Below are 26,464 nucleotides of genomic sequence, written 5' to 3'. Positions count from 1 at the left end.
AGAACAATTAAATATAAGCCAACCAAAAGGATGCAATAATGTCCATTATTTCATGTACAGAAAAAAAAAAAACCACTAAAAGTAAAATTAAGATTTTATTGACAGCATCCAAGCAAAGATTGTGTTTGATGTTTGTTATAAAAGATGCCTACATCATGTTGATTATGCAGATAATAATGTTTACCTTTATGTATGACACAGGACTCTGCTAAGTCGTCCTAGTTTTGGTGCAATGAGCAAATATAAATGTGCTGCTGTAGCAATTAGCTTCACTAATATTACTCTCCTCATTGTACGCAGCATTTTCCACTTACCCAATATTTTTAATAGATTGTGACAGCAGAGAACAACAGAAAAATAGAAAAAAAGTTATGCAGGAAGCAAAAAAAAAAAAAAAACACCAGTTGGGACTTCCAAAAAGCAGTATTACACACTGATGTAGATAAACCCTCACGACAATATTTAGCTGTTTGAGTGACGTTCATTGTTAAGTGATATTCTGAATAATAACCCTTGCTGTTATCTATAGTGGCTACTGAAGAAAGACTGAAACGTACTGAAAGAACAATTGTGTTCAGCACTCTGATGCTGAGGTTTCAGTTGGACTGCTATGTTTTTAATTTTATTAACAGCACATTCATACAACAAACTGAAGCAAACAAGGCACAGTTTAATGTCGAAAAGGAATGCAGTTTAAAATAAATAAGGAAATAAATAAAGGTTTCCTTTCCATAGACAAATCTGACTTGCACACTGTTACCAAGAGCTGGCTACAGCATTCAATTAGTATTGTCACAGCAAAGAAAACAGTAAAATTTGCACTCCAAGTCATAAGATGCTTGAATGTAAGTGTAGCATAATTAGTGATTCTGTTTTTCGGGTTTTATTAATTGTATATTTCGGTGCTTATTTTTAGCTATTTTCAAGTTTTATATAAATCAGAATTTTTTTTTCGGGGCCTTCGTTTTTTATATACTGTATGAAATTAGTGTTATCGGTTACTTTCCAAAATGCTTCAGCATTTTTTTTGTGTCAAAATATGTATAGTAATTTCGACATTACTTGCATACTTAAGTTGTACCTTCTTTCCTTTGCTGTCTTCCACAACGAAATCCCTATGGTCACGGGATCATTCTTCTGGGGTTTTTGTGTGTAGGCATTTTTGTACATTTCGCCACAATTCTGTTTTAAATCCTCCGTATCTTAACTGTAATACAGCTTTAAATTCCGCTAACAAGCCTCCATCCTGATTGTAATCTCATTTTAAATCTTGCAAGCGGAGTCTCCAATAGAAATGTAGGAATGTGCTGACACTCAGTAGTTGGGGCGGGTTTAAAGTATTCAGAACGAATCAATGATAGATACAAGTCAGGAAGGCGGGACATTGCCCAGCAGCACTGTGAAATGTATTTATTATTATTTTTGTAGTAGGTTTTATTTTATTTTTTTTATGGGAAAAGGGTAAAGTAAACGTGAATAGATTAACCATTTCCACAGTTTTTCCGGTGTTTTCCGTTGTTTATCGACTATCCACCGATTACATTTTTTTGTAAAACCGAAAATCAGAAGCCCCAAGTATAATATATCCCAACCAATGCCTCCTAATTAGCCATTTATTTAAATGTTGTGTGCATCATTTAAAACCATACACCTTACAACTGTTTGCTACAGGTTTAGAAATTCTCTAGAGTACTTTCTAAACATAAACAGACATAAAATAGTATGTAACCCGTTTTGAGTAGTATTTATTTAGTGTGTAAAGGGTGCTCCAGTTAGAAGCCGACACTTATTTTACAATACAAACTGAATGTTTGCTGTAATTACAGTAGTTTACATTCATTTCTATAATAACTTCAACAGCACAAATTTTAAGTAACCATATACAACCGTCAAATATATATAGCTTTGTAAACACTGAAATACTGCAAGGACGTCACAGCTGTTTGCATTGTTTTATTTTGCCTCCTTATTCTCAGATACTGAGCTTATTAGCAATTGTTATTACCACTTTAACGATGGGCATGAATGCAGAAATGTCACTGAAATTGCTGCTGCTAACAATTTGAGTGTGGACTGCAAGTGCTTGTTGGTAGTTTCGACCTTCAATGCAGCGTCCAATCTCGTGCAGTCCCCCGAGGATGTTAGGAGTAAGCTATGGGGGAAAAAGAAAAGGTAGACAAAGATGAAAGTGTGACTGAAATGTATAAATCCATTATGCATTACAAAAAAACAAACAAACAAAAAAAAAAAAAACTGTCTCAAAGGTGCTCAGCAAGAATGAGATCCATATCATCCAATTAAAACAAGAACAGCTGTTTCTGTAAACTTCACCATTTTAGAAAATTGATTATATTTTAATAAAAATGTTTAATAATAGTTCATAGGGCATTTGCCGGGACTATAGGGTAGGACACAGAAGGCAGAACGAGCTGTTAGGCGAGACAGCAGCGGGCAGAGAGAGCCCGATTTAGCTCTCCGATTTAGATGCCAGCTCTGACTTCTGACAGAAAAGAGACCCCCGATAGGGGAGCCGTCCTACGCGGAGGAGAGGACTCGGTCTTGAAGGCCCGAGGATCTGAAAAACATAAGAAAGCTCCGATGCGGCAGAGTCGCCTCGTAGGGCGAGAAAATAGGTCTTTGTGCTGCTGAGACCTGAAAGGAAGTGATAGTATAGGGTTCCCTGGCTGATAAGGTGCTGCCCTCAAATAAAGTGAGGCGCAGCCTCCGAAGCCGGGAGCAGAGGGGCATCCCGCAGTGAACCTGTAAAGAAAAGGAGTAGATGGGTTAGTCGGGACTCGAGCACTGAGAGATTAAAGCGGGCCACATCCGGGAGGGTTAAATGTAGGATAGAGCCTCGATGTGATGAGGTGAGATAAGCGGATGAGCTGCGAAAGGAAAGTGTGGCCAGGGGTCCTTTCTGACTCACATGGTGAGAACCTCCCTTTAATGAAGGTCGAGGAAGCGTAGCATGACCTGAGGTCAGGGAAGTGAAGCTCACTTACCCCCCCAAAGAATGGACCCCCGGCTCCCTGCAGAACCTCACCGTGAGACAAACAGCAGAACACGGGCCAATGCATAACATAAATTCAAGGAAGAAATGAACATACAAGACAAACAGAGGTTAGAAAGGGTTAGAGTGTGGTGGTTTCTGTGTTTACTTGCCGCTCAGTGGAGAGGAAAAAAAACCCTTTTACAAATAGGGGAAAACCTCTGGTAGCCCTGATGAAAAGGTAGCCCATGCTAGCTATTTTCTGGTGGGCTGTGGCGATGTCGGAGGGCATGCGGAGGGCATGCGCGAATATACGTGTCTACTGCTGATGAAGACCATATTTTTTATTAAATAGAGATTTATGTTGGTGCTGGCTGCTGAAGTGGCTGCGCCGATTCTAAATGAATGGGGTGTGTAGAATTGTGGCAAAAGGCCTGCTCTGGAGAGGAGTGTGTTTGAATGTGATGAAAACCAATGTCGGCATATGATTGAGCGGGAGGAGTCGATGAACAGCGGCTCTGATGTGAGAAAGGGCTTCTTGAAGGAAAGCAGCGGTGATCTGTAACCGTGTGCTGTGGACTGCTGTCAGTAGTGTGCAGTGGCCTGCTGTAGAGAGCAGAGATCTGCTGAAGAAACTCATTGTGAGATACGAGCAAATTTAAGCTGCATGAAGCGCCTCCTTGGGATTGTAGGTGGTTGTTGCACAATTGTCTGCTACCTGAAATTTTGATAGGACATCAATATGGTCTTTGTGTGTTAAGGCGATTTAGATGGTGCCGAAGATGAGGCTGGTTTTGGCAGAGATGTAGAATGCATTGCTCTGAGGCCGCTGCAAAATCGATTTGATCAGGAGCAGTCTATGAGCGTACTGTCCATTGCAAGACAGTAGGCTGCTTGACTGAAATGTTGACAATCGTTGGACATGGTATCCTTATCTGACTGACAGCTCACATCGAATAAAATATTGACCTTCTGAAGTAAAACTGATTCTGATTTGAAAATGTGACTTTTGCAGTGAAAGAGGAACAGCTAAAACATATAGAACTTGTGGTGTTATACTGCCATCTAGAGGTTATGATTAGAATAAACCGTTGGCTTTAGAAAGTGATTCAGGGTAGAATATATTTGGTTATTGTGGTTAATAATCCTTGTGATTGTAATGTTTATCCTAAATGCCCTGATGCTGTATCATGGTTGCATTTGGACAGAGGGAGGTAGAATGGGCTGTGGGCATGCAGACTCTGCAGCGTTGGCTCGCAGATCGCTGAAAATGCGGTTTAAAAGAGGTCTAAAATCAGAGGAATCTTATCTGCTGATAAGATGGCGGCAGCTTTAGTGGAGAATTCTTTATGGCAAAGGTGCGCGACCAAACTTTTATTACGGGCTGCATGTCCACAAAACTAGTTTAACCTCATGTTTATAGCGGGCTGCACATTAAAGAATAACCAGAGTTTAACCCTTAACTGCAATATTATATATTATATATATATATATATATATATATATATATATATATATATATATATATATATATATATATATATATTTCCCTGTTAATTTCATACTGCACAATACACAAACAAAAATATACAAAACAATTAAAAAACAAAGTATTGTTACAATATACACACACGCATAATACAAGGCAATTTAAATATCAAGTTCAATTGCAGCAGCCAGGCAGAATGCTGCAAGCCTGACTCCTATGTTGAGAATGGGTTCTTTCAATGCGGTGGGTTTGTGCATTTGAGAGAGGAAGTTGGTGAGAAGTAACTACCCTCCGCTGTACGAATTAAAACGGTGTGCTGCTTTTTTTTGTGAAAAATGAGAAAAGCAAGGTCGACAAAGTAAGAAAAATATTTACAATATATTTCAGAAGTGAAATTGAATGGGCCGTAGTCAGACGATAAACGGGCCTCGGGCTGAGTGTCCCTGCTTTATGATACTCATAGAACATAGTATCCCTGTATTTAACTGAGAGCTCCACGATGTAGAATAAATATTGATCCAGCTCTTGACGGTGGTGTGGAACTTAATGTTGTATGACTCGAGTGTAACGATGATATCTTTACCTTCAATTATTTACGCCTGATAGAAAGGGCTGTGTAAATCACAGGCCGTTCGTCAGTACAGGCAAAAGAGGAATGGCCTCGCTGAGCATTTTCTATCTATGAAGACAATTTTGCATATTCTTTATATTTATTATGTAATTTAAAATATATTGAACACATTTTTAGGACTGTTAAGCATGTCTATAAGTAAGTTAACATAGGTTCTCGAGACCTGCAGTTTGATTTAAATGTCACGGATTCGGCAACTTGAACTTGCTCTCTGCAGTTGTGAAAGCGCAGCTGCAGGAGCTGGAGCTGCAGTACTGAGGCACAGAGCTCAGTGCCTCATGAAGCTGCCTGGTTACCACGGCAACTAACACTCACAGTAGTTGCTCCATGAGGGCGTTGCCGTAGTAACCATGTCCTGTGAAGCACCAGTGAAAAAGTTGCAGCACAGTGTAGTTAGAGTTTAGGAGGTCGGCAGTTTGTTTTGTTTTGAAAGTGACGTTATGGGAGTAGGCGTCACGTGATACGTTACAACACACGAAACTAGAATGAGAACAAAGCTGGGGTTCCTGCGTTGAAATGAGTATTGAAACCAAATTAATGTCCTTACCCATTATGATTTTCTGACTCAGCTGCTGATAGTAGTAGTGAATTGCTAAAACAGGTACCCACATGGGGAACAGACGCAAGCGAGTTGATTGGCGGATCTACTGCGGAGGCGGGAGTGAAAGGAGCAGAGGCTGCAATGGCGTCTGCAGCGAGATGAGAGAGCAGCAGAATTGTGTGATTCTATTATTGAATGACCAGGTGGGGAGGGACACTACTGCTGCTTTAACTCTGAACTGCTACGGAGGAGAAAATGCCTTTACAAGAATAACTGTGAATCTTGTGGATGTACTAGTCTTTGAAGAAAGGTCGCGCTGGAAGTGCGTCCAAGGAAGATTCTGTTTAGATCTGGCTGCGTGGAACGCGGGGGGGGGGACGTCTGCTTGTAGTTGCTTGCAGGCAGGGTTTTGAAAGTTTGGCGGAGAGCCGATCTTTATCAAGGAGACGCAGCGAAACTGCTGCACCAAGAGAAAGAAAGAAAGCTGAAGGACGAGAAGAATCTTCAGAACAGGTAGGAAAATTCTCTAAATCATCTGAATCGGAAGAGACAGCGAGAAGACAAAGTTTAGACAAAGAGACCGTTTAAGTACATTTTGACGGGGCCTGAGTGTTTGCTAGAGAAAGAAAAACGCTAGACAAGGAAGGTGTGTGTGTGTGTGTGATTAGGGTTTAAATAGGAAATTGGTAATGATAGACCGCGATTAAAAGCCCCAGGCTCATGCCCCCGAATCTCACCAAAAGACTAATGTGTGCTGCCTTTTTTTTTAAATCAACTTTCGACTGCATTTTGTACTTTTTTTCTTTAAAAAACACAAGACAAAAAGGTGAGTACCAAGAGAACGTATACTGGCAAAATACACATACCGCTTGCTCTCTCAGCTTGTCGTAGAGGTATTCCAGCCGCTTGGAAGCATCATCAAGCTTTCTCTTCGTTTGCTAAAACATAGGCATTGTTTTAAACACATGTATTTCATTTCAAAATAACACAACACTGGATGTCACAGATCTGATAGTACCCATTTCAGGAGCAGGGTTTTTTTTTTTTTTTTAAAACCCCTTCTTACTTACCAAACAATAATTTGGACACTACAAAAAAGATGCATGCAGCTCAAAGAAATTTGGGAAGTACTGTATAACCATGGACACAGGAACCAAGAAAAGCTACTGACGCAATTGAAAGGGCAAAGGGAAGGGGAACGAAAGAGGGCCAAGGCTTATAACAAATGGTCCTCTTTGCTTTAATATCTATGTTAGAAAAAAAAAAAACTGGTTTCCGATGAAAACTAAAAAAGAAAGTGATAAACACAGAAGTCATCCACAACATTTGATCATAAATTCTGAGGTAAAACATGTAAGAGGCAAAGTGACTTCAGTTTTGGTTAATGCCTTCAGTCAGTTCCACCTCAGTAGGGAACTTTTTCCCCCCCTCCAAACTGGACAGAATTTCTTTATTATGGTCTTTTGTACACTGACACACAGGGAATGCACAATGCTTCTGCATTTTCTGGGTTTACACAATTTCATTTAGCATCATAAGCAAAGGTGACGACAGTGGGATAAAAAAAAAAAAGTCAGCTCCACCCCGATAACCCTTTAAGGACCGGGATCGTGCTAACACGATCATACTGAAGCGGGCTTCTAGGACCTTGATTGTGTAAACACAATAAAAAAAAAAAAAAAAAAAACACTTTTTGATGACTTACAGGGCCACCGTACAACTGATGTTCACTTCCTGGTAGTTTGGGTTTTTTCGTTTGACGTAACTGAGAAGGGCATTTAGTGTCTAAAGGGCGGAGAACGTTTTGTAGCGTGGAGAGAAAAGATGTTACAGTCTGCTTCAGAGAAACTTGTAAGAAAGGTAAGAAAGACAGACATGGAAAAATGCCGTAAATCTGATGTATTTGACAAAGTTATATTTGAACATTTAGTCTGTCTTGTGTTCTTATATATATATTTTTTATATATATATATATATTTTAGCTCAAAGAGCCAGCTGCCATATATATATATTATTTTATTATAAATATCAAGAAACCAGAGGATACTATTTCATGAACTAAGTTATCAGGCAAATGTTTCCCTTATTACTGAATAATGGAATGAATAACTTATTTTATTTATAAATATTTATTTTGAGAACATAATTGACAGCAGTGTATATTATTGCTTATAAAGACCCCGAGAATAAAGTGTATTATGTCATTGCAATCACTCAGGTGAAACAATGTCTTGTAATTTGCCCAAACATCAATATTTTTCAACAGAACTTTCAGGAAGTATTGCAAGGTCCCTCAGGTCATAGAATAACACGTTTTTATACATATTTCTCGAAGCAGAAAATAGTAAAAAATACTTTACATTAAAAAAAAAAAAAAAAGTTTGTATGGTTTCTGAAGTACTTTATAATGTTCCCCAGAATTTTAATTTTTATTTGCTGAAAAAATTATTGGTACTGAAAAAATTAAATGCTAAATTATAAGAAAATGAGACCATCATGCAAATGCACTGAGTGTCCCACAATCAAACCTGCACTGGGGTTGTTTGATTATTTCAGTCTCTGTGGTAAAGCCATGACAGAGGTGTTTCAAACAAAGTAAAAGATTTGACACCTTATCCGTGTTTACAGTTGATCTTTTTTGTTGTTGTTGTTGTTTGTTTTTAGTTGAGCACTTTATTTATCTTGCCTTTTTGTTGGATTTATGTTTTTCCACTTCAAAATGAAGGTTGTACCCATTCACATTTCTCACACTTGCTTAGTCCTATTGGGATTGACATACCGGGTCACCAGCAGCTAGGAGGCAGCGCTGCACCAGTCCATCAAAGGTCGTCTTCAACACCAGATGCTCTTGTGGAATCTCCTTCTTTGCAATCTTCTCTGCTGGTAGTTGATGAAGAGTCTAACCAATTACATAAGAGGAATACAACAATTCAGCCTTAACAACACTTTATAAAAATCATTGCTGTCTTATTTAGATGCAGAATGTTGGCAGCATAAATGGAAATCCTCAAGATACTACAGTGGCATGACTCGACCCAAGATGGCCAAATGAATTATTTGATTTAATAGACAAGGACCATAAACACAAACAAACAGTCTGCCTGGACCACCCCTATTATGTTTATCTAAAACAGATAAAACACAATTTCTTCACCTTACCTGGATATTGGCTTCTATAGGTGCACCTGGTGGCGCCTGAATAGTTTCCTGAGGTAGAGAGGCCTGAGGTTGGAGTGCTTTGTGTTCCATAGAGAGGTTCATGACAGGTGCTGTGATGGGGGCTGGTGGGGTGTAGCTCTCATGAAGCTGTGCAAAAAGAAAGAAATGACAAAACAACTTGCAACAGTTCTTTAATGATACATATGAGGGGTAACATTGTAATCCTGAAGGGTAAATATTTAGTGAAATAAGTTCATCATTATTATTATTATTATTATTATTTATTTCTTAGCTGACGCCCTTATCCAGGGCGACTTACAATTGTTACAAGATATCACATTATTTACATACAATTACCCATTTGTACAGTTGGGTTTTTACTGGAGCAATCTAGGTAAAGTACCTTACTCAAGGGTACAGCAGCAGTGTCCCCACCGGGGATTGAACCCACGACCTTCCGGTCAAGAGTCCAGAGCCCTAACCACTACTCCACACTGCAGCCCTATATTAGCTGGCACAGGTGAATCTGGAAATAAATGTGATGAATAAGCATGCTAACAATTACATTAAAAAAAAAAAAAAAAAGCTTCAAAACATGCACGTGTGGCAAGTGTCTTCACGTCTGTCCAATATTTAACCATCTCCAGACACTGTACACAAATGTGCTACACACCACATCACCTATCCACTTTGTTACTCATTCAGAAATTATATTTAAAAAAACATATTTTACATTTCTACATATAGTGTGTGTCATATATATATATATATATAGACACACACACATTTATAACTACAGCTTTGAATAAAAAAAAAAGTTAGTTTGAAAAACTGTGCATACATTATCTGTAATTCAACAAAATGTGAAAACTCTGCAGGGGGGTGAAAACCACTGTGTGTGTGTGTAATATTATATATTATATTTTTCACAAAAAGGTCACACTTTTGCATTAAAACCAAGTACTTCACAGATAAAAAGAAGAAAGTCATAATTAGCCAAAAATAGACACAAATTGGCTCTGGACCTCAGCCTCGGTGCACATGATGCGGCTGCTAAACACATTACTGTACTCCATTAACCCGTTTAGTAAAGACCAATTCTGTGTAGGGAAGGGGAGATGAAAGAAGATGGTTTTAAAGATGAACTAATCCGGTTCTAGTAAGGAGGACCTGCTGCTAATTCCATTCTTAGCTAAGAACCTTAAGAGCTGTTTTTAAGTTTTGATCTCCAGGTTCTTTCCAGGGACAATGGGCTCAAAATTCAGTGTGTAGATACCGCATGTCAGAGAATCCTAGCTAAAGCTTAGCTAAACAAATCCACTCTAACCATCTACAACTGTGTTTCATCAACACTTATTTCAACAAACATAAATAGACAAGTAAAAGTCTGTCTAAAACTAGTACTGGTAGGTAAATCCTGCACAGTAACAAATACACCAATCATTTCTGGGAAAACCATTTAGCTGACAAATACCAAAGAGTAAAAGCTGGCAGAAAATTAAAGAATGACAAAAAAGTTGTACTTCAATAGTACAGAATACTATAGAAGAAGAAACAACTGAGTAGTCGAATGAAAAGTGGATACCGGTAAGTTGTTTAAGACCGAGACATCATAAATGAGGTGTTAGTATCATAGTAGAGTTTATTAAAATGATTTACAGTATGAACATGAACTTCTTGTGATCTAAAGATACATGCAAAACATAAAATAAATTAGAGAGAGAGAGAGAGAGAGAGAGGATACACACACCCACACTCTGAGAACAGAATAAACGTTCCAGACAACTACTAAAATAAGTGACATACAGTTGGACTAATATATGGACACAATAATATATCCCCAGAATCTAATCAATAATTTACACTGAACAATGTTAATACCAAGTTTCATCACAATTGGATAAGCTGTTTTTCAGACATACGTGACATTCGTACTTACAACCGTCTCCACTATAACCCAGGCACTGGGGATTTCATCCCCTGGGGGGGATATTAAAGAAAGCTCCCAAGTGGCATCCTCACTAATGTGTCAAATAGTAGGCTATGCTACTGCTTATAACTTAACTCTAATACCTACTGCAATATTGGTATCAAGTGTGTTTCTGTGGGGTTCTGCTTGTTCCCAGTATTAAACAGATTAGTGCAACTGTAGTGCAAGAAGCCAAGCCTACGTCAAACACTGAATCAACAGTGGAGTCAAGATTTGAAAACAGGATTTGCCCAACTCCCTGGACAAAAGTGGGGTCATAGAATAAAGCTGGCCCAAGCCAAGTCAAAAAAGTGGTGCAGCACACAAGGCATCACATAATCCTTTCAGGTCTTGTCAGACTCCTTCCTACATACTACAAGTTAACTACTTACAGCAGTTTTTACTGGGACACAGAAGATGAACCTGTGCCTTATTTTAACTGGGATTCAATAGAAAAAACAGAGAATATAGAAATACAGTATGATGATTGAATTGGATTAGAAGTACTAAATCCATCATTTTAGTCTCATGACAAAGATGATACTAAATGTAAAACGACACCAATTCACTGAAGTCATGATGCAAGTCCCCAAAAACTTGAAAATTGCAGTGAATGGTTCCAAGAATCCCTGACTAATAGGATTTGTGGCTTAACCCTTCTGGACACACTACATCAACAGGGGGTCTGGTTAACTGCAACGTGAAATCAGACTGGACAGATAAGCTGGCAAAGTGGTGGTCAGAATTCCATCCAACATTCATTCAATTTGTTTTTTGTTTTTTTAAGTGTTTTTTAGTTTCTCTTTGTACTTTTACTACATATGGTTGTTTCTGGATGGTGTAACACGCCTCGATTTTAGAATAGAGCTTTTCTGAATACATTTTTATAAAGTCAAGCAACATTTTTTTTTAATTAGTTTTTTGCTTTTGATTTAACAATCCAAATTAAAGTATGGTCAGCAAATACAAAATTAGTTTAGTGTTGTTACCTTTTTCTTCCTCGTCCCTCCTCGCACGTTGGGAGGATCATTCCATCCTTCTTGAGAGCCTGCAAATTAATGAAAAAGAATGTCTAAAATATATTCATACAGGGAACGAATTAGTTCCACAACTCTACCACAATGTAAGCCCAAACAGCCCAAGCCACACGTGTGTTTATGTTTTCAGCCACTTTGCTGCATTAATGCATACAGATCTGGAAGGTCTGCTACTTTTTCAGTGAGGGAACAGGTTGGTATATAGATAGGCCTATTTTTCCATTTTACATGTTCGCTTTATATATTTTTTTTCTGCAAAATAATTGAGCCTAATAGCTTCTCTAATTGTGCAAGATTAGGAAAATCAAGTAAGACAACATGAAAAAGGAGTTCATAAATAAATATCTAAAAACTTAATATATTAACATCATGTTTGTACATACAATGATTGCTGATATGTTACTGTCTTTTTTGTACACACTATACATCATGTAAATTATTTACTATGTAGCATTTATTGATTTTTATTTTGTATCTATGAAATGATCTGACTTGAGTCTAGATTTACATCGTGGATCACAGAAAACAAGCAGAGCTTACTTTTAGTGCCAAGCACTGCTAAACACCACAACAGTTATTCCCAACGTGAATGGTTGCATTTATGTGAATTACAAAGCAAACTACAAAACATTACAGCACCATTTCAAATGCAATCAAGCTGCTGACAAATAAGTTGCCAAAATCAAAGTCCTTGATGCAAAAGAAAATTATTCGCAGCATATCCTGGTATTAATTTATCCTGGTATTAATGCCTGCATTGTCAAAATGTGACACATCTTCATAAAGTAATAATATGAAACGCGTTTCTCAAAAACTACAGAAAATGCACCGGACATGTTTTTGCATACATTACACTGCCTAAAGAGAAGCATTCAGTGGCTGCTGCTTGAAAACAATATTTTCATTTGCTGAAACTTTAAAAACATTTCTAAATGATTAGATAATTTAACAGTATTCTAAAATAAGAACCTGCATTTAACAGTTACATCCAAAAAGGTCATGTTAGGTATGTGCATTCTAACTGTTAGTTAAAGACAAGCTAATTATAAAAAGTAAACAGTTTTCTCCACATTGGCAGACTTCAGGAAACTTTTGAAATATTTATGATTTTGTTTATACAAGTAGATGTGGTTGGATATAAGAATCTTGCATAAGTAACTATTTCCAAGCTTAAGTTATTTATTTTGCTTTAAGATTAACAGCTCTCTTTAAGGAATAAAGGCACCTGCCAAATAAATAAATAAACTTGGTTTGGCATCTCTTCAAATGATAAACCACATTTCTTTCATAAAATGCACAATGCCAAAAACATTTGTTATTGCCATGGACAGGACTCCACCACAATCACACACTATATCAGAGTTTGCACTTAATGTCTTTGCATATATGCTTTAGTGGTGTAATTTGCATTTAACTTTAGCTCTTATAATGGCTGGGTTCTGAACTCCATTACATTGCCTAATCATTTTCATGTATGAGCACATATCAGCTATATATAAAATGTATGAGGATTTTAAAATGGATGCCAATAATAATAGTATTTGTATAAAATGTCTGTACATCTCACTACTAATAAAAAAAAACACCCCAAAAAACATAGGGCTGAAGTTTTTATCATGCAGAAGCATTTTGTCCAAAACGTGGAGAAAGGGTTAGCAGAAAGACTTCTTTCGAAAGAAGTCATGCCCTATATAAAACAAAAAAAATAGGGCTAGCTCTTTCTCAAAATGCTGTGACAATCTCTAAAGCCAAGTCCTAGATCTGCTGTTATTCTGTCACCTTCATCATCACCACAACGATTTTCCAGCCAAGGAAAGTATCCTGAAAATCAAACAGGGAGATCTGAACAACAGCTCAAATATACACAACACTCACGACACTTAGGAAAACCTGCTACTCTTTCTTTATTACTGCTTTTTTTTTTTTTTTTTAGCACTGAATAAATGCAAGCCACAAGATTTAATTAATCCCACTTCTGCTCTAATCACAAACAGTATACTTTTATTTGCTCTTAAATAACCTATTTTCATATTGTTTTTTCACTAAACTGGGCAATACACCCTTAATAAAAGAGCATTTTCAACACAACTTAAGGGACTGGGACACTTTTATAAGGGTATGCACCAATAGGTTTTTCACTTATGCCATCCTAGGAGTAACAATAGTGAACAAACTATAGGTTTACTTTTAAGTTAAATGTTTCTGGGATTACTATACATATTTGATAGCACTTGATTAAATAATTCCCAAATCAATTAAACTACTGAAATACTAAAAACCATAAATCACAATTTACTTGGAATAAGTTAATTTAATATAGTCAGAGCTTTAAAAAAAGCTGGATCAAGGTAATGAGTATATTGAAAATAGAACTGGAATGGGCCTTTCTCCCATGCAGGACCTCAGGTTTTTTTTTTTTTTTTTTTTCATGAAACAACGGTTTAATGTTGCCAACAGGTGGCTTTGTCAAGAGAAATGAATGGGGTGGAAATAAATCCAACAGGAAATAGGCACAGACCTCACTAACTTATTATGCTAGTGTCTGTCTGGAACTTAATGGAGACAAAATGTTTCAAACACCACCACATACTTCTAAAAGAAAACAAACAGCTGTGCTTTATTGCCAATATGGACAAGGGAAGCTTCAACCAAGCACACCATTGTGTGCTGTAATTAGCTGGATTTTAGGGCTTCTGTTTTTATTAATTTCATTCTTCATTGCTTATTTTTTGCTATTTTTGAGTTATATGTAAATTATTTTATTTTCGGGGCTTTCACTTTTTATATACCACATGAATTTATTGTTTTTGGGGACTTTCGGTTTTTTCAGTCACAATACTTGCACACTTCATTTGTACCTTCTTTCCTTTGCTCTCTTCCACAACAAAATCCTTATGGTCACAGGCATATTCTTCTGGGGTTTTTGTGTTTTTAGTCATTTGTTTACATTTTGCCACAATTTGCAATCTAACTGGAATATAGCTTTAAATCTCATGAGCAAGAACAATCCTCCTTCTCTTGTAATCTCGTTTTAAACCCCGCAAGCGTGTTACAATCCTCCAACAGAAATGTAGGAATTTGCTGCCACACAGTAGGGCGAGTTTAAAGCATTGAAAATGAATCAATGCGAGATACAAGTCAGGAAGGAGGGACATTGCCCAACTGCACCTGGAAATTATTATTATTGTTTTTTTGTAGGCATTTAATTAATTTGTTTTAATGGGGAAAGTGGTCAACATTATTTGAGTAACCATTTCCAGTGTTTTTCCAGTGTTTATTGGATATACAAACATTTTGTATCGGGGGGGGGTGTTTTTATCGGTTAAAACCGAAATTCAGAAGCCCTAAACGTACTGTATACTACACTGTGGCAAAGCATGTGTGTCCAAAAGAACACAGGCAATGTTTCAATTAAAAGGCCATGTTTGGCCAGGCTGGTGCAAAAAGCTGACCCTGTACTGCCCTTCAGAAAGTACACATTAACTTATTACAGACTACTGAAATACTGGAAACAAATGTGCATGACTAAAGGATACTGCTACCCCATGAAACATTTAAGCTTAGCTTTTCTGTTTTGCATATAGAAGGCAGAGATAACTGATTAAAACTCCTCAAATCTCTTCTCAAATGATACCAGTGGTTCTGCAGTACCTGTGGGAGGGGGAGGAAAAGAAGCAGCAGCGAAGGTCTTGGCGGCAGGAGCTCCTGGGCCACCCTGGGGGTACCCTGGTCCCAGTGGGTAGGTGGTGGGAGGCTGTGAGGCTGGCATGGAGGTCGGAGTGCGAGCACCGCCTGGGAACATTGGTTGAAGACCAGCAGCCTGGGAAGATGGCGGGAGAGGACCAGAGGGCTGGTAAGAGGGAACAGAGGCAGGCCTAAAGGTAGGCCCTGACATTGTGGGGCCAGGCATTGACGGTAGGCCACTGGGCTGTGCTGCAAGCGGCTCAGGTCCCGATAGACTGGAAGCCAGGAAGGGAGGATGGGTAGGAAAAGCTGCTTGTCCACTTGGAGGCCCTCCTGGCTGACTGAAAGGTTGAGGTTGAGGGAATGCTGGAAGAGAGATTTGGCAGCCATTAATAAAATTAAGCATGTGGCTGTACCCGTGCACACAAACAACCAAACTGTATGAGCTATATATAATGTATGGGTATTTTAAAATGGATGCCAATAACAATATTTGTATAACATGTCTGTACATCTCAGTACTAAAAAAAATAAATAAATAAATAAAATGTAGGGCTATATCATGAAGTTTTTATCCTGCAGAAGCATTTTGTTCAAAACATGGAGAAAGCTACAAGGGTTAGCAGAAAAATCTATATTTTCATTGAAAGAAGTCAAGCCCTATATAAAACAAAAAATAAGGCTAGCTCTTTCTCAAAATGCTGTGACAAATCTCTAAAGCCAAGTCCTAGCTCCACTGTTATTCTTTTATACACAAAACAACCAAACTGTCTTAGAAAGACTTCTGCAACACACAATTTCTATATTAAACTGGCAGACCATTAGATTTTAAAGTAAGTGTGCCCAGATAGTTTTATCTTGATTAAATTTGTAATAAGTCTGTTAACCACATAACATCACATTCTAGTCAACAGGTTAATATATAATCACAAGCGAAGATGTTACTTTATTTTGTGGACAGAAGCAGCAGAGAGATATGCATTTTCCTTTCTTACTAGACACACAGATGTGTTCTCAAACATAAGCGTACAGTTTTAAAGAGACGGTTACCTGAAGCAGTGGCAGGATGTTGAGGGTATGGTGGTCTGGAGAATATGCCTGCTGGAGGTCCATGGGAAATGGCTGGCATACCAGAGCGAGGCATGGAGTCTGTCGTTGGCTGTGGAGTGAAAACTGGAGGCAGCCCTGAAGGTTGCATCTGAGGACGAAATGCAGGTTAGTATGGGCCCTACAAAAAAATAAATAACCAACCTGTGGTTCAGGGAACATGCAAATTCCTGGCACAAAAAAAAAAAAAAAAAAAAAAATCTAAAATTGAGCTACAGCATCTACAGATTCCCACACCAATCTGCTACACACAAAACAAAAAAGCTCCAGCCCATTTTAACTACATTATATATCCATCTACTCCAAAGATTATTAAACATGTTTTACTCAACCACTGCAAAAATATAACCACATTGGCAATAAATTACAATGCTTTCCTTTTATGCTTAGTGCCACATGACTGAGAATTGATATTACAGAGCTGGAATATTGCACTACTTTCTCCTAATGTGCAATACAGCCACCTTCTGGTGGCTTTTAGTCTCACACTGTAACTATTACACAGCCCTCCTCATACCTGCTGCTGGGTTCTGTGGCCCGGCTGGTGGGTTGGAACTGCAGTAGAGGCAGGACGGGCACCTCTCCCCACCTGGACTCTGTTGTAAGGGAAGGGAGGAGGTTGCTGACCTGCAACAGCCTCTCCCTGAGCATGAAACAGCCTGTCCCTCAACTGCATGATTAAAGCAAAAAGGAAGAAAAATAAATAAATAAATGTTAGAAGATAAGAACACTCTCTCAAAACAGTCATTTCAGGTTTTTATATAGTCATTTGCATTTACTAATAGTTATACAAACAGGAGACATTAATGGGTAGGCAGTCTTTAATCAATCTGATGTGCCCATTTACACAAAAAGTGCATGCTATATACTACTGGTGTTGCTATATTTTTCTGTGCCCTGCTGCTCCCTGTGATCATCTTACCTCCATTTTTCAAACAGGTTCCTGATCTCACCTACCTGACTGCTGCTTGCAGGCAGATAGCTCATGGCTGCAGCAAGACTCCCCTGAGCTGCTAACAGGTTGGCATACTGAGTCAGTTTCTCTGCCAGGACAGTGCTCCGAGTTGCCACATCGCCACCACGAAGCTGTTCAATCGATTTGCGTAAAACCATCACCTTCTCTACCAGATCCTACAAGTCAGACAACAGAAATGTACTTTCCACAGAGTTTCCATATATTTTTAAAGCATTTGCTCCTGTCTTAACTCATTTATTTTTTTTTAAAGGAAAACATATATACATTTTACCAAAAAGACAACTAAACCACTAAGTAATTGAATCCAAGGTCTCCAAGTTATTGGTGAATACTTATTACTCAATGGTGAACCCAACCTACAGAATCTGTGTAGTCTAAATTTACAAAATAGAGCGCACAAAACAAAAGTCAGTTGCATCATGTCAGCCCATTAAAGGAACATGAAATAAACCCTCATCTTTCAGAGAACCCTTTTTAAGATTGAACTTAACAATGTTCTTTGTGGGCTTACTTCTAGAGCCAAAGGTGATGAGGTTTCATTTTTCAGTACCCAGCATTCAACCAGTTTCTCAACGTTCCCGGAGCAGATGTAACACAGACAGGCCCGAAGACACATCCTCTCTTCTCCTTCACGCTCCAGACGAGACCCCAGAATATCTAAGGAAATAAAATAAATATATATATAAAACTGACAATCGGCATCAAACCTTTCAGGGATCCCATTATCAGCTGTTTCCTACATTTGCAGTCACGAAACTTCTGAAGATCTGGGTCTTTGATCATGCCACCTATACAACATTGGGCAACACTTGGGCAGTTATGCAGAGGAAGGCCTTGGTTGAATCTTGTTCAAGGAACACATGAAGTCTGCTTGAGAGAAGCTAAAGACTAGGGGTGTTCACAGAACCAGTTCACCAATGCACTAACTTGGCAAAGTACACTTCCATGTGTCCCAATCCAATAATAATAATAATAATAATAATAACCCAAACAGCACTCTTACCACACAGCTTCAAGAATTCCTCAGGACGTGCATAAGTCAGGAGGGCAGCTAAGGCTTCCTTCCAGTTTTCTAAGTCACATGACTGTACAATATCTGTCCAGTTTCGGTTAACTATGGAGGACACAAGCTGAAGATCCACGTAATGTACATTAGTCAGTCTTTTATTCTAAACAATACAATACACATTTGCAGACTCATTGATTCAAAGCGGTTTTATTTACCATTGAAATGCTGGTTTTCTGCTTTGCTAGATATCTCTGCTGGGTTTTCTTCAACAGCTCCTCTCCACCACTAATAGCCAGGATAATAGCATCAGCAAAGCGGGCATCGTTAAGACAGAGATCGACAGCCCCTTCAAAGTTACCTACTAGGAGTGCTTGGCTGATCAGACCATCGGTATCTGGCAAATGAAAGAAAGAAAAAGAAAAAAAAAAACACTGGAGAAAACCACACCTCAAGCGGGTCATGAGGGATTCAGCCAGTACTTTGAAAAGAAACAGATGTGCTACAGTGGATCAAATCACAGAAACCTTCAACAAGACACACTCATTTCCACTCAAACAATATGCCGGGAGTGCTTGATCCTAGCCACTTAAGGCCATTCTGTACTCGCATGGCCAATCAGTACACTCAAATAAATTGTATAAGTGACTTGTGAAGGAGCTGGGTTTATAGCACCATTATAAATATGTACCACATTGATTTGGATCAGCTCTGGTTGTTAGCACCTCTAACAAGAAAAAAGAATATTTTTAAAACACCAGTAGATACAAACGAACTTACTTGTGGTTGTAGAAATCTGAAATTTGGGCTTGTCATTGGGAAGATTGCTGAAAAAGTCAGACTGTGTTGAGGATGTGGGGGATGATGAAGTATCCCCTGTGGCACTGGATTCATCCGATCTCTGTGCATGGATAAATTATGTGTTAGTGGTCACACAGACTGCCACAATGTCAGACTATTAATGCACTTTGTCATATGAATTATGACATAGCATTTTTTTTCTCCAAACCAGTGCAAAACTTTGATAATACAGTGACATGATTCGCTGTAGTTTAAGAAGCCAAAAATACATACCTGAGCAGACAAAATTTGCATTTTTTCTGCAAGAGCATTAGCATCAACCCCATGACTGTTAGGATGTAGACTTTTTCCTAAGCAAGAGGCAATCTAGGATGAAAAGGATATTTAATTGGAGACAGGCTGCTTTGTTTAATAAATAATTAAAGAAAAGGATATTGCATTCAAATGCCAGTTTACCATATATATCTTCAGTCCTGTTTTTTCTGAATCAGGAAACCTATGAGTGAAAACCCATGACTGACACGGCCACAACGGTTACCCCAGGGTCTGAAGGGAATAAGTCACATTAATACATTTTCACATGATTTACCTTTTTCTCCAGTTCTTCTTTACTGTATCCCAGAAGTCTTAAGAATTTGCTGCGAGCATCATCTTCAAAGTTAACCTACAAGTAAAATGAACCACAATAAAATGTAGCCTTCAACTAAACATTATAGGCATCCAGCACTCATAACTGCAGACTTCTTTCTAATCTGAGGCAGTCACTGAATTCATTCCTTGCTGGGGAGACAGTGAACCCTAGTGGTAAAAAATGATACTGGCAACCATGACCTCAGATCTCAGCTGACTCAACCTGACTTCATTGTGCCATCTTGGTCAACTCACTTTACAGTACCCGTTTCATACAACTATGTCTTTTTTTGTTCACTTTATAATATAACATGACATCACACAAAGGTATAGGACAATACATTTATACCTTTAAGAAGCTCCAGATGTTCTTTTCAGAGTCTGTTGCTGCCTTCTGAATCTTGGCTTGGCAGTAGCTGGAGAAACTTCCAGTGTGCAGTGCTGACTGCAGCTCGCTGGAGCGCTGGAGGAACTCGGTTTCTGTGGTAACCTGGCTGATGAACACGTGACGTGGAATGGGCTGTGGTACTTGCTGTTGTGCAGGTTTGGGATTTTCAAAGGTTATCAGCTTCCCTCCAAACTAAACAGGAAAAGGATCGGGGTGAGTTCTTAAGTGGCCAGATTAGTGTAAACATCAATCGACTTTTCTGCATGTTAACACTGCAGTTAGTTGTGTGAGGATTCATTCTGCATTTAGATCCACTGAATGTGATTTGCTCCAAAATATCTCTCTATTTTGTGCAAGACAACTGAAGACAATGTATTGATGTTAGTAAGTATTATTGCCCATCAACTGTACATGCTAAGCATATATTATTTGCTTACTTACTGCAAATGATGCCCCCACAGGCCTCCTGATCCATTTAGGAGGCTTTTTAAGAGGAAGAATGACTTTCGTCTGGGCCACCTTGTGAGGAACCTGCAGAGGAGGGAGGGACTGCCCAGTTCCAAAAGGGTCCATGGCATCAAACGAGGAAGAGATCTGCACACATTAATTAAAACGACAGTATAGCAATGTGTGCAACCAGCTATCAAATGGACAATGGAATATGGTATGAAAAAAAAAAAAAAAAAAACACTCCACAAGGAAATTGCATGCGCATTGGCTATACAAGTTTAATTAAATACTTTAGAAACCATAAACTTAAGAGCTGTAATTCATTCTTTAAAATTTTCAGAGATTAATTACTGACCATTTATTTTAAACTCCATAGCAGGCAGATGTTTATGGGTCTTGTTCATTCTTTTATCCAAAGCTGTCCCCTAAAAGATTTTTTTTGTTTGTTTTTTTTGCCAAATGAACATACTACACTACTAGAAATGAGTCTCCTATTCACAACAAAGAGTGATTTTAACCAATAGCCCTGCTTTTGTGTCTCTGTTGGTAACAGAGAAAAATAAAAATAAAAGCAGTACTATCATGAAATCTGAGACACTTACCCAAACAATTTGCAAATGAAACTATGCTCAAAAGGTTCAGGGAAGGTCATGGGAATCCAAATAATGTAAACCGTCACAAAAACATACTGTAGTCGAGGTTACTTAAATGTACGACATACTTAATACTTCACTTCTGTCATTACAGTCAGCATTCTCATTTGTCAAAACTGGAACTGCTCACAGGTAATGACTTGTGTGCTAAAAAGGTACTGACAAAAATAATCTGTGCACAAGTTTACAGGGATGGAAATAAGACTCCAATTGCATAGCAGTTTGAGCCATTCCTGGTTTTAATAAAATGTTTAACAAGACACATCTGAGCTTGTTACCTATACACTGTGGCTAATCAAGCACATATTAAAACCTGGGATGGGTGAAACTGCTTTGCAATATGAGTCTTATTTCCATGGTTTATCACTAGCCCAAATCTATAAAGGGGAGCTTAAACCAAAGCACTTATTTTTGTCCCAGGATAGAGGCATGCCATTGACTCAAACTTTTTTTCTTTTCATTGAAAAATACAACAAAAAACAATCCTGTGAAGTGTACTTTATCAACATGGCCTTGTCCTTGAGCATCTAGGCTTCCTCCCATTACTGAGTAAATGCTTATCCGACCATCAAATGAGGCAGCAGAGAGAATGGCGGGATTCCTGGGACACCACTGGACATCGAAACACCACTGGCTGCTTGTTGGCAACTCGTAAATCACCTGAAAAAAAATGACATGATAGTCAACAATAGGACTTTAATCAAAAAAAGCAACCGACACAAAATAGCAATCAACTTCAGAAAATATGTTACATGTGCTTACAAAAAATCAATGATAAAACATTCAAATCTAAATGTAACTGTCAAGAAAATAAGAGTTTTCAAGCATCAACTGACCCACCTCTCCCGTTCCTGGGTTCCAGCACAAAATCCTGTTGTCTTTAGCACTACTGAGCAGCAGCTCTGGGTCAGCCTGGCTCCAGGAAATAGACAGAATACCTCTGAAAAAGATACAAAACTAGAGTTTCATATGCTTTACTTTTCCCTGCTGAGCGGTGTTAAAGATTGGGGTTAAGCATTTTTTATAAGCATTGCTAGCCATTTTGCAATGCATGTCATTGTTAATGATGTCAATGGGGCAACTACTTGCTCTTTACCTTGTGTGGTTCTCTAGAATTTTTAAAGGGGAAGAGGCAAACCGCAGGTCCCATATCTGGATTACTGGCAGACGATCATCTTCTGATGCCAACACCAGCTGAGTGGCCACTTCAGGGTGCCACAACATCCCAGAGCAATGCATCTGCAGACAAGCATGGATAAAACTCAAACAAATTGGCAAGAACACCACTCAAATACAACAAACAATCTTTTCTTTCTACCACCCCATGACATGGTTCAAGGCAAAGTAGCTCCACGCCGTGGCATAGTGCGTTTCATTTGCCATATTTAAGATTCCAGATCCCATTCGCAAACCTCAAACTGAGAGCTGTGTGCTTGTTGTCACCAAATGGCAGTGATTATGAGATGAAGCAACATAAAATCCAGAAAAGTAAACTGTAAACTTCTGTTTCATCCATCATTTCTTGCCAGATTCTGGTGCCCACAGATAATATCAAAACAATAGCACCATCACCTTCACAAAACTTAAATCAAAACCGATTAGCATGGATTCTAATCCATGTACCAAGTGGACTTACTCTGTTGCTGTGATCACTGATTTTAATGATGGGTTCATTTTTTCTCAGGTCCCACACAACTGCCTTACCACTGGGGTGAGCTGAAGCAAGGATGTGCTGCACTTGCCTATTCCAGGCAACAACACTGACGTCTTCAAGAGGCTACAAAGGAGATAAAATAACCCTTAAAAACATCTTATGTTGGATTTACTATCTTGTCACAATTGAAGACCAGGCAAATAGAACACTGTATGTATATTCTCTCCTGAAATTATGTGACTTTACCCTCTACTGGCATATTTTTGTAAAATCGAACACAGAATTTAATGCCAAAAACTGTTCAGGCAGATTCGCTCTCCTGCTGAATTGTGGCAGGGCCTTTCTGTAAGCAGACACAAGTGTTTTGTATGTGATACATTTAAGCCCTAGAAAAATCTGCCCATTTGTCTTTACTTAACAGGATAATGTGGTTTGGACCCCACCGGGCTACTAGTATACTGTTTACAAGTTTAATCAGTCTCACATAAAATTCACCGAGCTCTAAAACAGCTTTTTTTTCATATTTTCATAATATTTGCATACTACATAATACATGTTTACATGATGTAATTATTATTCTCAGACACCAAAATATCTGATTACATTACAAATTATCCGACTGATTTGGAACTTGACAACAGCACTGCACACTAACAGTGATTGAAAAAAAAAGTACTTACTTGTGACTTTGCCCCTGGTGTCATTGGATTACTAAAGTTATTCAGATCCCAGATATATATCTCTGAATCATTGGCTCCTGAGGCCAAAAGGTTACTCTGGGAAAAAAAGGGAAAATAAAAAATTATGACAAATTCTATAATAATTCTAACAATGTTACAAGTTAGTATTCTGTTTTTTCTTACGATATTGTACGGTCAACTCATTAAAAGCAGTTTATTCGAACAAATAAGGTTTTATAAAATAGGCTTAAGAAAAAACACTTTTTTGATTATGGTAAGAAAGGTTACAGTCTTTTGGGGGATGGGGGGTATTAGACATGAGACAAACCAGGCAAAGAGCTCAGCTGTAGTCACACCTTAAAGGGGTTGAAGTCAAGGGTCCGGACAGGGCCTGTATGTTTCTCACATTGTCCTACGATGGCCTCTTTTTCTGAAGCCAGTATCTTTATTGGGTTGTAGAGAGTGACAGCACCATTGTCACCCCCACCCACAAGCACCCCTGAGGATCCTGCTGTGACTGCTCCAAAATTCACCCAGATCAGGCTGTGAAACCTATAGTGGAGAAATACAAATCACACATATTTAAAAAAAAACAAAAAAAAAACACATGTATTAACTTCATTTTACAACCTGCCTTTATTAAAAGCACAAAAACAGAGCACTAATTTGATTGGCTTTTAAGCTGCCTGGATCCAGTGCATAGATTAAAAATACCACATTGACTAGTTTTCCGTGAAAATGGTACATTTGTTACACCAATAAGTCACTGATATTAGACAAAAAAAAATGTTGTGGTGGTGGGTCTATCCTGATACGCAAGGATAGTCAAACATATATTTACATATTTATATTGATGACACCAATGTAACAAACATCACATTTTCATATAATGGCCCACAATGAGAACAATTATTTTGTATATACATTTTTAAAGCTGCAGTAACAGACTGAAATATGAAAATATACATTGTGAGATTGTGGCATAAAGTACACCCCCCCCCCCCTTCTCCTTTTCAGTGCTTTAGCTGGTATCCAAATACAGAAAGTGTTTACTCTAAAAACAACTACTGACCTGTTTGTGGTTGAAAGGGAACCTCTTAACTTCATGTCTAGTGAAGGATCTGAGAAATCCAGTTCAAAAATCTCCAGGGCTGCACTTGTACTAAAAGATGCATCTAGCTGTTGGGCAGATGTACCTTGAAGAAGAATGTAATATAAATTGAAAAACAACACAAAAAACACTTAACGTTTTATATCCATATATACACCCAGTCAATATTGGTGATTGATGTTAACGAAACACTGTATCAAACCGAGTTTTCTTGCTTTTTTTTTTTTTTTTTTTTTTTTTTTTTAAATACCTGTTGCTAAGTAGGTAGGATGCCGGGATGCAGGGCTCCATGCCTGATTGGCTGTCCTTTGAATTTCTTTTAGCTTCATTCCGGGTGTTCTGAAAACAATAAATGTAAAAACGCTGTAGAATGTAAAATCGCTGAGAAATGCAAGATGTACAACACCAGATTTTAAATATTCTGCTGACATAAAACTAAATCTCGTTTGTTATTTAACTACTTCTGTTTACTAGAATACCTAGCACATGTCATCCCTCTACTAGCATGTACACAGTATTTCAATAAAACTATAGCCTACTACAACTCCATACATTACTTCAAGTTACGCAGTATTATGGCATCAGAAATCGCCATGACTAGTAATACACACAATCTCTAACAGCTGGCAATCTGACTGTCGTATCTCTGAATTCAGTTAGTTTAAACATACGTTTCTGGATTACTATTCTTTAGCTACCAGTACATAAATATGAAATTCCAATAAAAAATGTGCTGTATTCGAAGGTATATATATGTGTGTGTGTGTGTGTGTGTGTCGGCATTTTTATAAACTTATTCACATACACGTTCTGATTTTGTAATAAAGCATGTTTTGTCAGTGACTTCACGACTTAAACTTATTTTTAGAAAGTGTCTATTAATACTCAGCGTACTAATAATTTAATTATGACTGCATAAAATAAAAGATAACACATGTTGTTAAAGGCCTGAAACAGCTGCTTTGGACACATTGTTGCAGTGAATTATTAATATTTTTGGGGAATAATTCTTTCATTGAGAATTACTATTTTTATCGTAAACAACTGCAGTAAAACACAAACTTATTTCTCAAAATATGTATATTAAAAAAGTGTAAGTACCACAGGCCTGATCAGTTGTTTTCGCTGTCATACGTCTCTAAATGTTATCGTTTGAATGTTCTTTTCTCAATTCACTATAACTCATTTTATAGTCAACAAAGTTTCTACCAATAATAAAATACTTACCGTTGTATTCAGTGTACTCTGTATCTCCAATTCTGCTTATTTTATGCATACAAATGTTAATATTACAACCCTACATTCCCTCTGTTTGAGATGGGATGTGTAGTCTTTCAGCGCTACGGCGGCCGACGTGGCAAAAAACAACGATTCGAACAGAATCACAGAGTGAGACAGACGACCCGCTGGAATCAGAACAAGGGAGCAAAAAAAAAAAAAAAAGAGAGAGACTTGACATGTCTGGTGATACGTAACTGATTGATAAGCATTTTGAGACCATTTTAAGAC

The 26,464-nt window shown here is 38.1% G+C and overlaps 1 protein-coding gene across 2 annotated transcripts; it reads right to left on the bottom strand.

Annotated features, from left to right (window-relative positions):
- Positions 1-82: 82 nt before the first annotated feature.
- Positions 83-26,389, bottom strand: LOC117415733 (protein transport protein Sec31A-like). Of its 2 annotated transcripts, XM_034922083.2 has the most exons (27): positions 26,183-26,389; positions 25,206-25,294; positions 24,917-25,040; positions 24,201-24,396; positions 23,845-23,940; positions 23,147-23,287; positions 22,607-22,749; positions 22,351-22,450; positions 22,009-22,170; positions 20,849-21,001; positions 20,369-20,599; positions 19,979-20,053; positions 19,663-19,755; positions 19,369-19,489; positions 18,807-18,985; positions 18,586-18,712; positions 18,094-18,239; positions 17,564-17,737; positions 17,124-17,276; positions 16,550-16,697; positions 15,467-15,865; positions 13,595-13,636; positions 11,768-11,826; positions 8,810-8,956; positions 8,430-8,549; positions 6,517-6,588; positions 83-2,152 (listed from the first exon to the last, which is right to left on the bottom strand). In XM_034922083.2, exons 2-27 carry the CDS (start codon positions 25,282-25,284, stop codon positions 1,973-1,975), a joined length of 3,660 nt encoding a protein of 1,219 aa, XP_034777974.2. In that variant the 5' UTR covers positions 25,285-25,294; positions 26,183-26,389; the 3' UTR covers positions 83-1,972. The 2 variants fall into 2 exon arrangements, with proteins under 2 accessions (XP_034777974.2, XP_058882395.1); XM_059026412.1 differs by lacking the exon at positions 13,595-13,636.
- Between the last annotated feature and the right edge of the window lie 75 nt (positions 26,390-26,464).

The sequence above is a fragment of the Acipenser ruthenus genome, chromosome 7 (assembly GCF_902713425.1).
Source record: "Acipenser ruthenus chromosome 7, fAciRut3.2 maternal haplotype, whole genome shotgun sequence".
Taxonomy (NCBI): Eukaryota; Metazoa; Chordata; class Actinopteri; order Acipenseriformes; family Acipenseridae; genus Acipenser; species Acipenser ruthenus.
The sequence above is the reverse complement of the archived record's forward strand: the minus strand, read 5'-3'. Positions and strand labels throughout refer to the sequence as shown.

What these genes read in the sequence shown, in the direction of transcription:
- LOC117415733 (XM_034922083.2), bottom strand. Translation starts at nt 25,284, where the DNA reads ATGAAGCTAAAAGAAATTCAAAGGACAGCCAATCAGGCATGGAGCCCT. An exon ending in TCAGATTTCTACAACCACAA is followed by an intron (nt 18,986 to 19,368) that starts GTAAGTTCGTTT and finishes TTCATTTGCCAG; the next exon opens with ATACCGATGGTCTGATCAGC. An exon ending in AGAAAACCAGCATTTCAATG is followed by an intron (nt 18,713 to 18,806) that starts GTAAATAAAACC and finishes GTGGATCTTCAG; the next exon opens with CTTGTGTCCTCCATAGTTAA.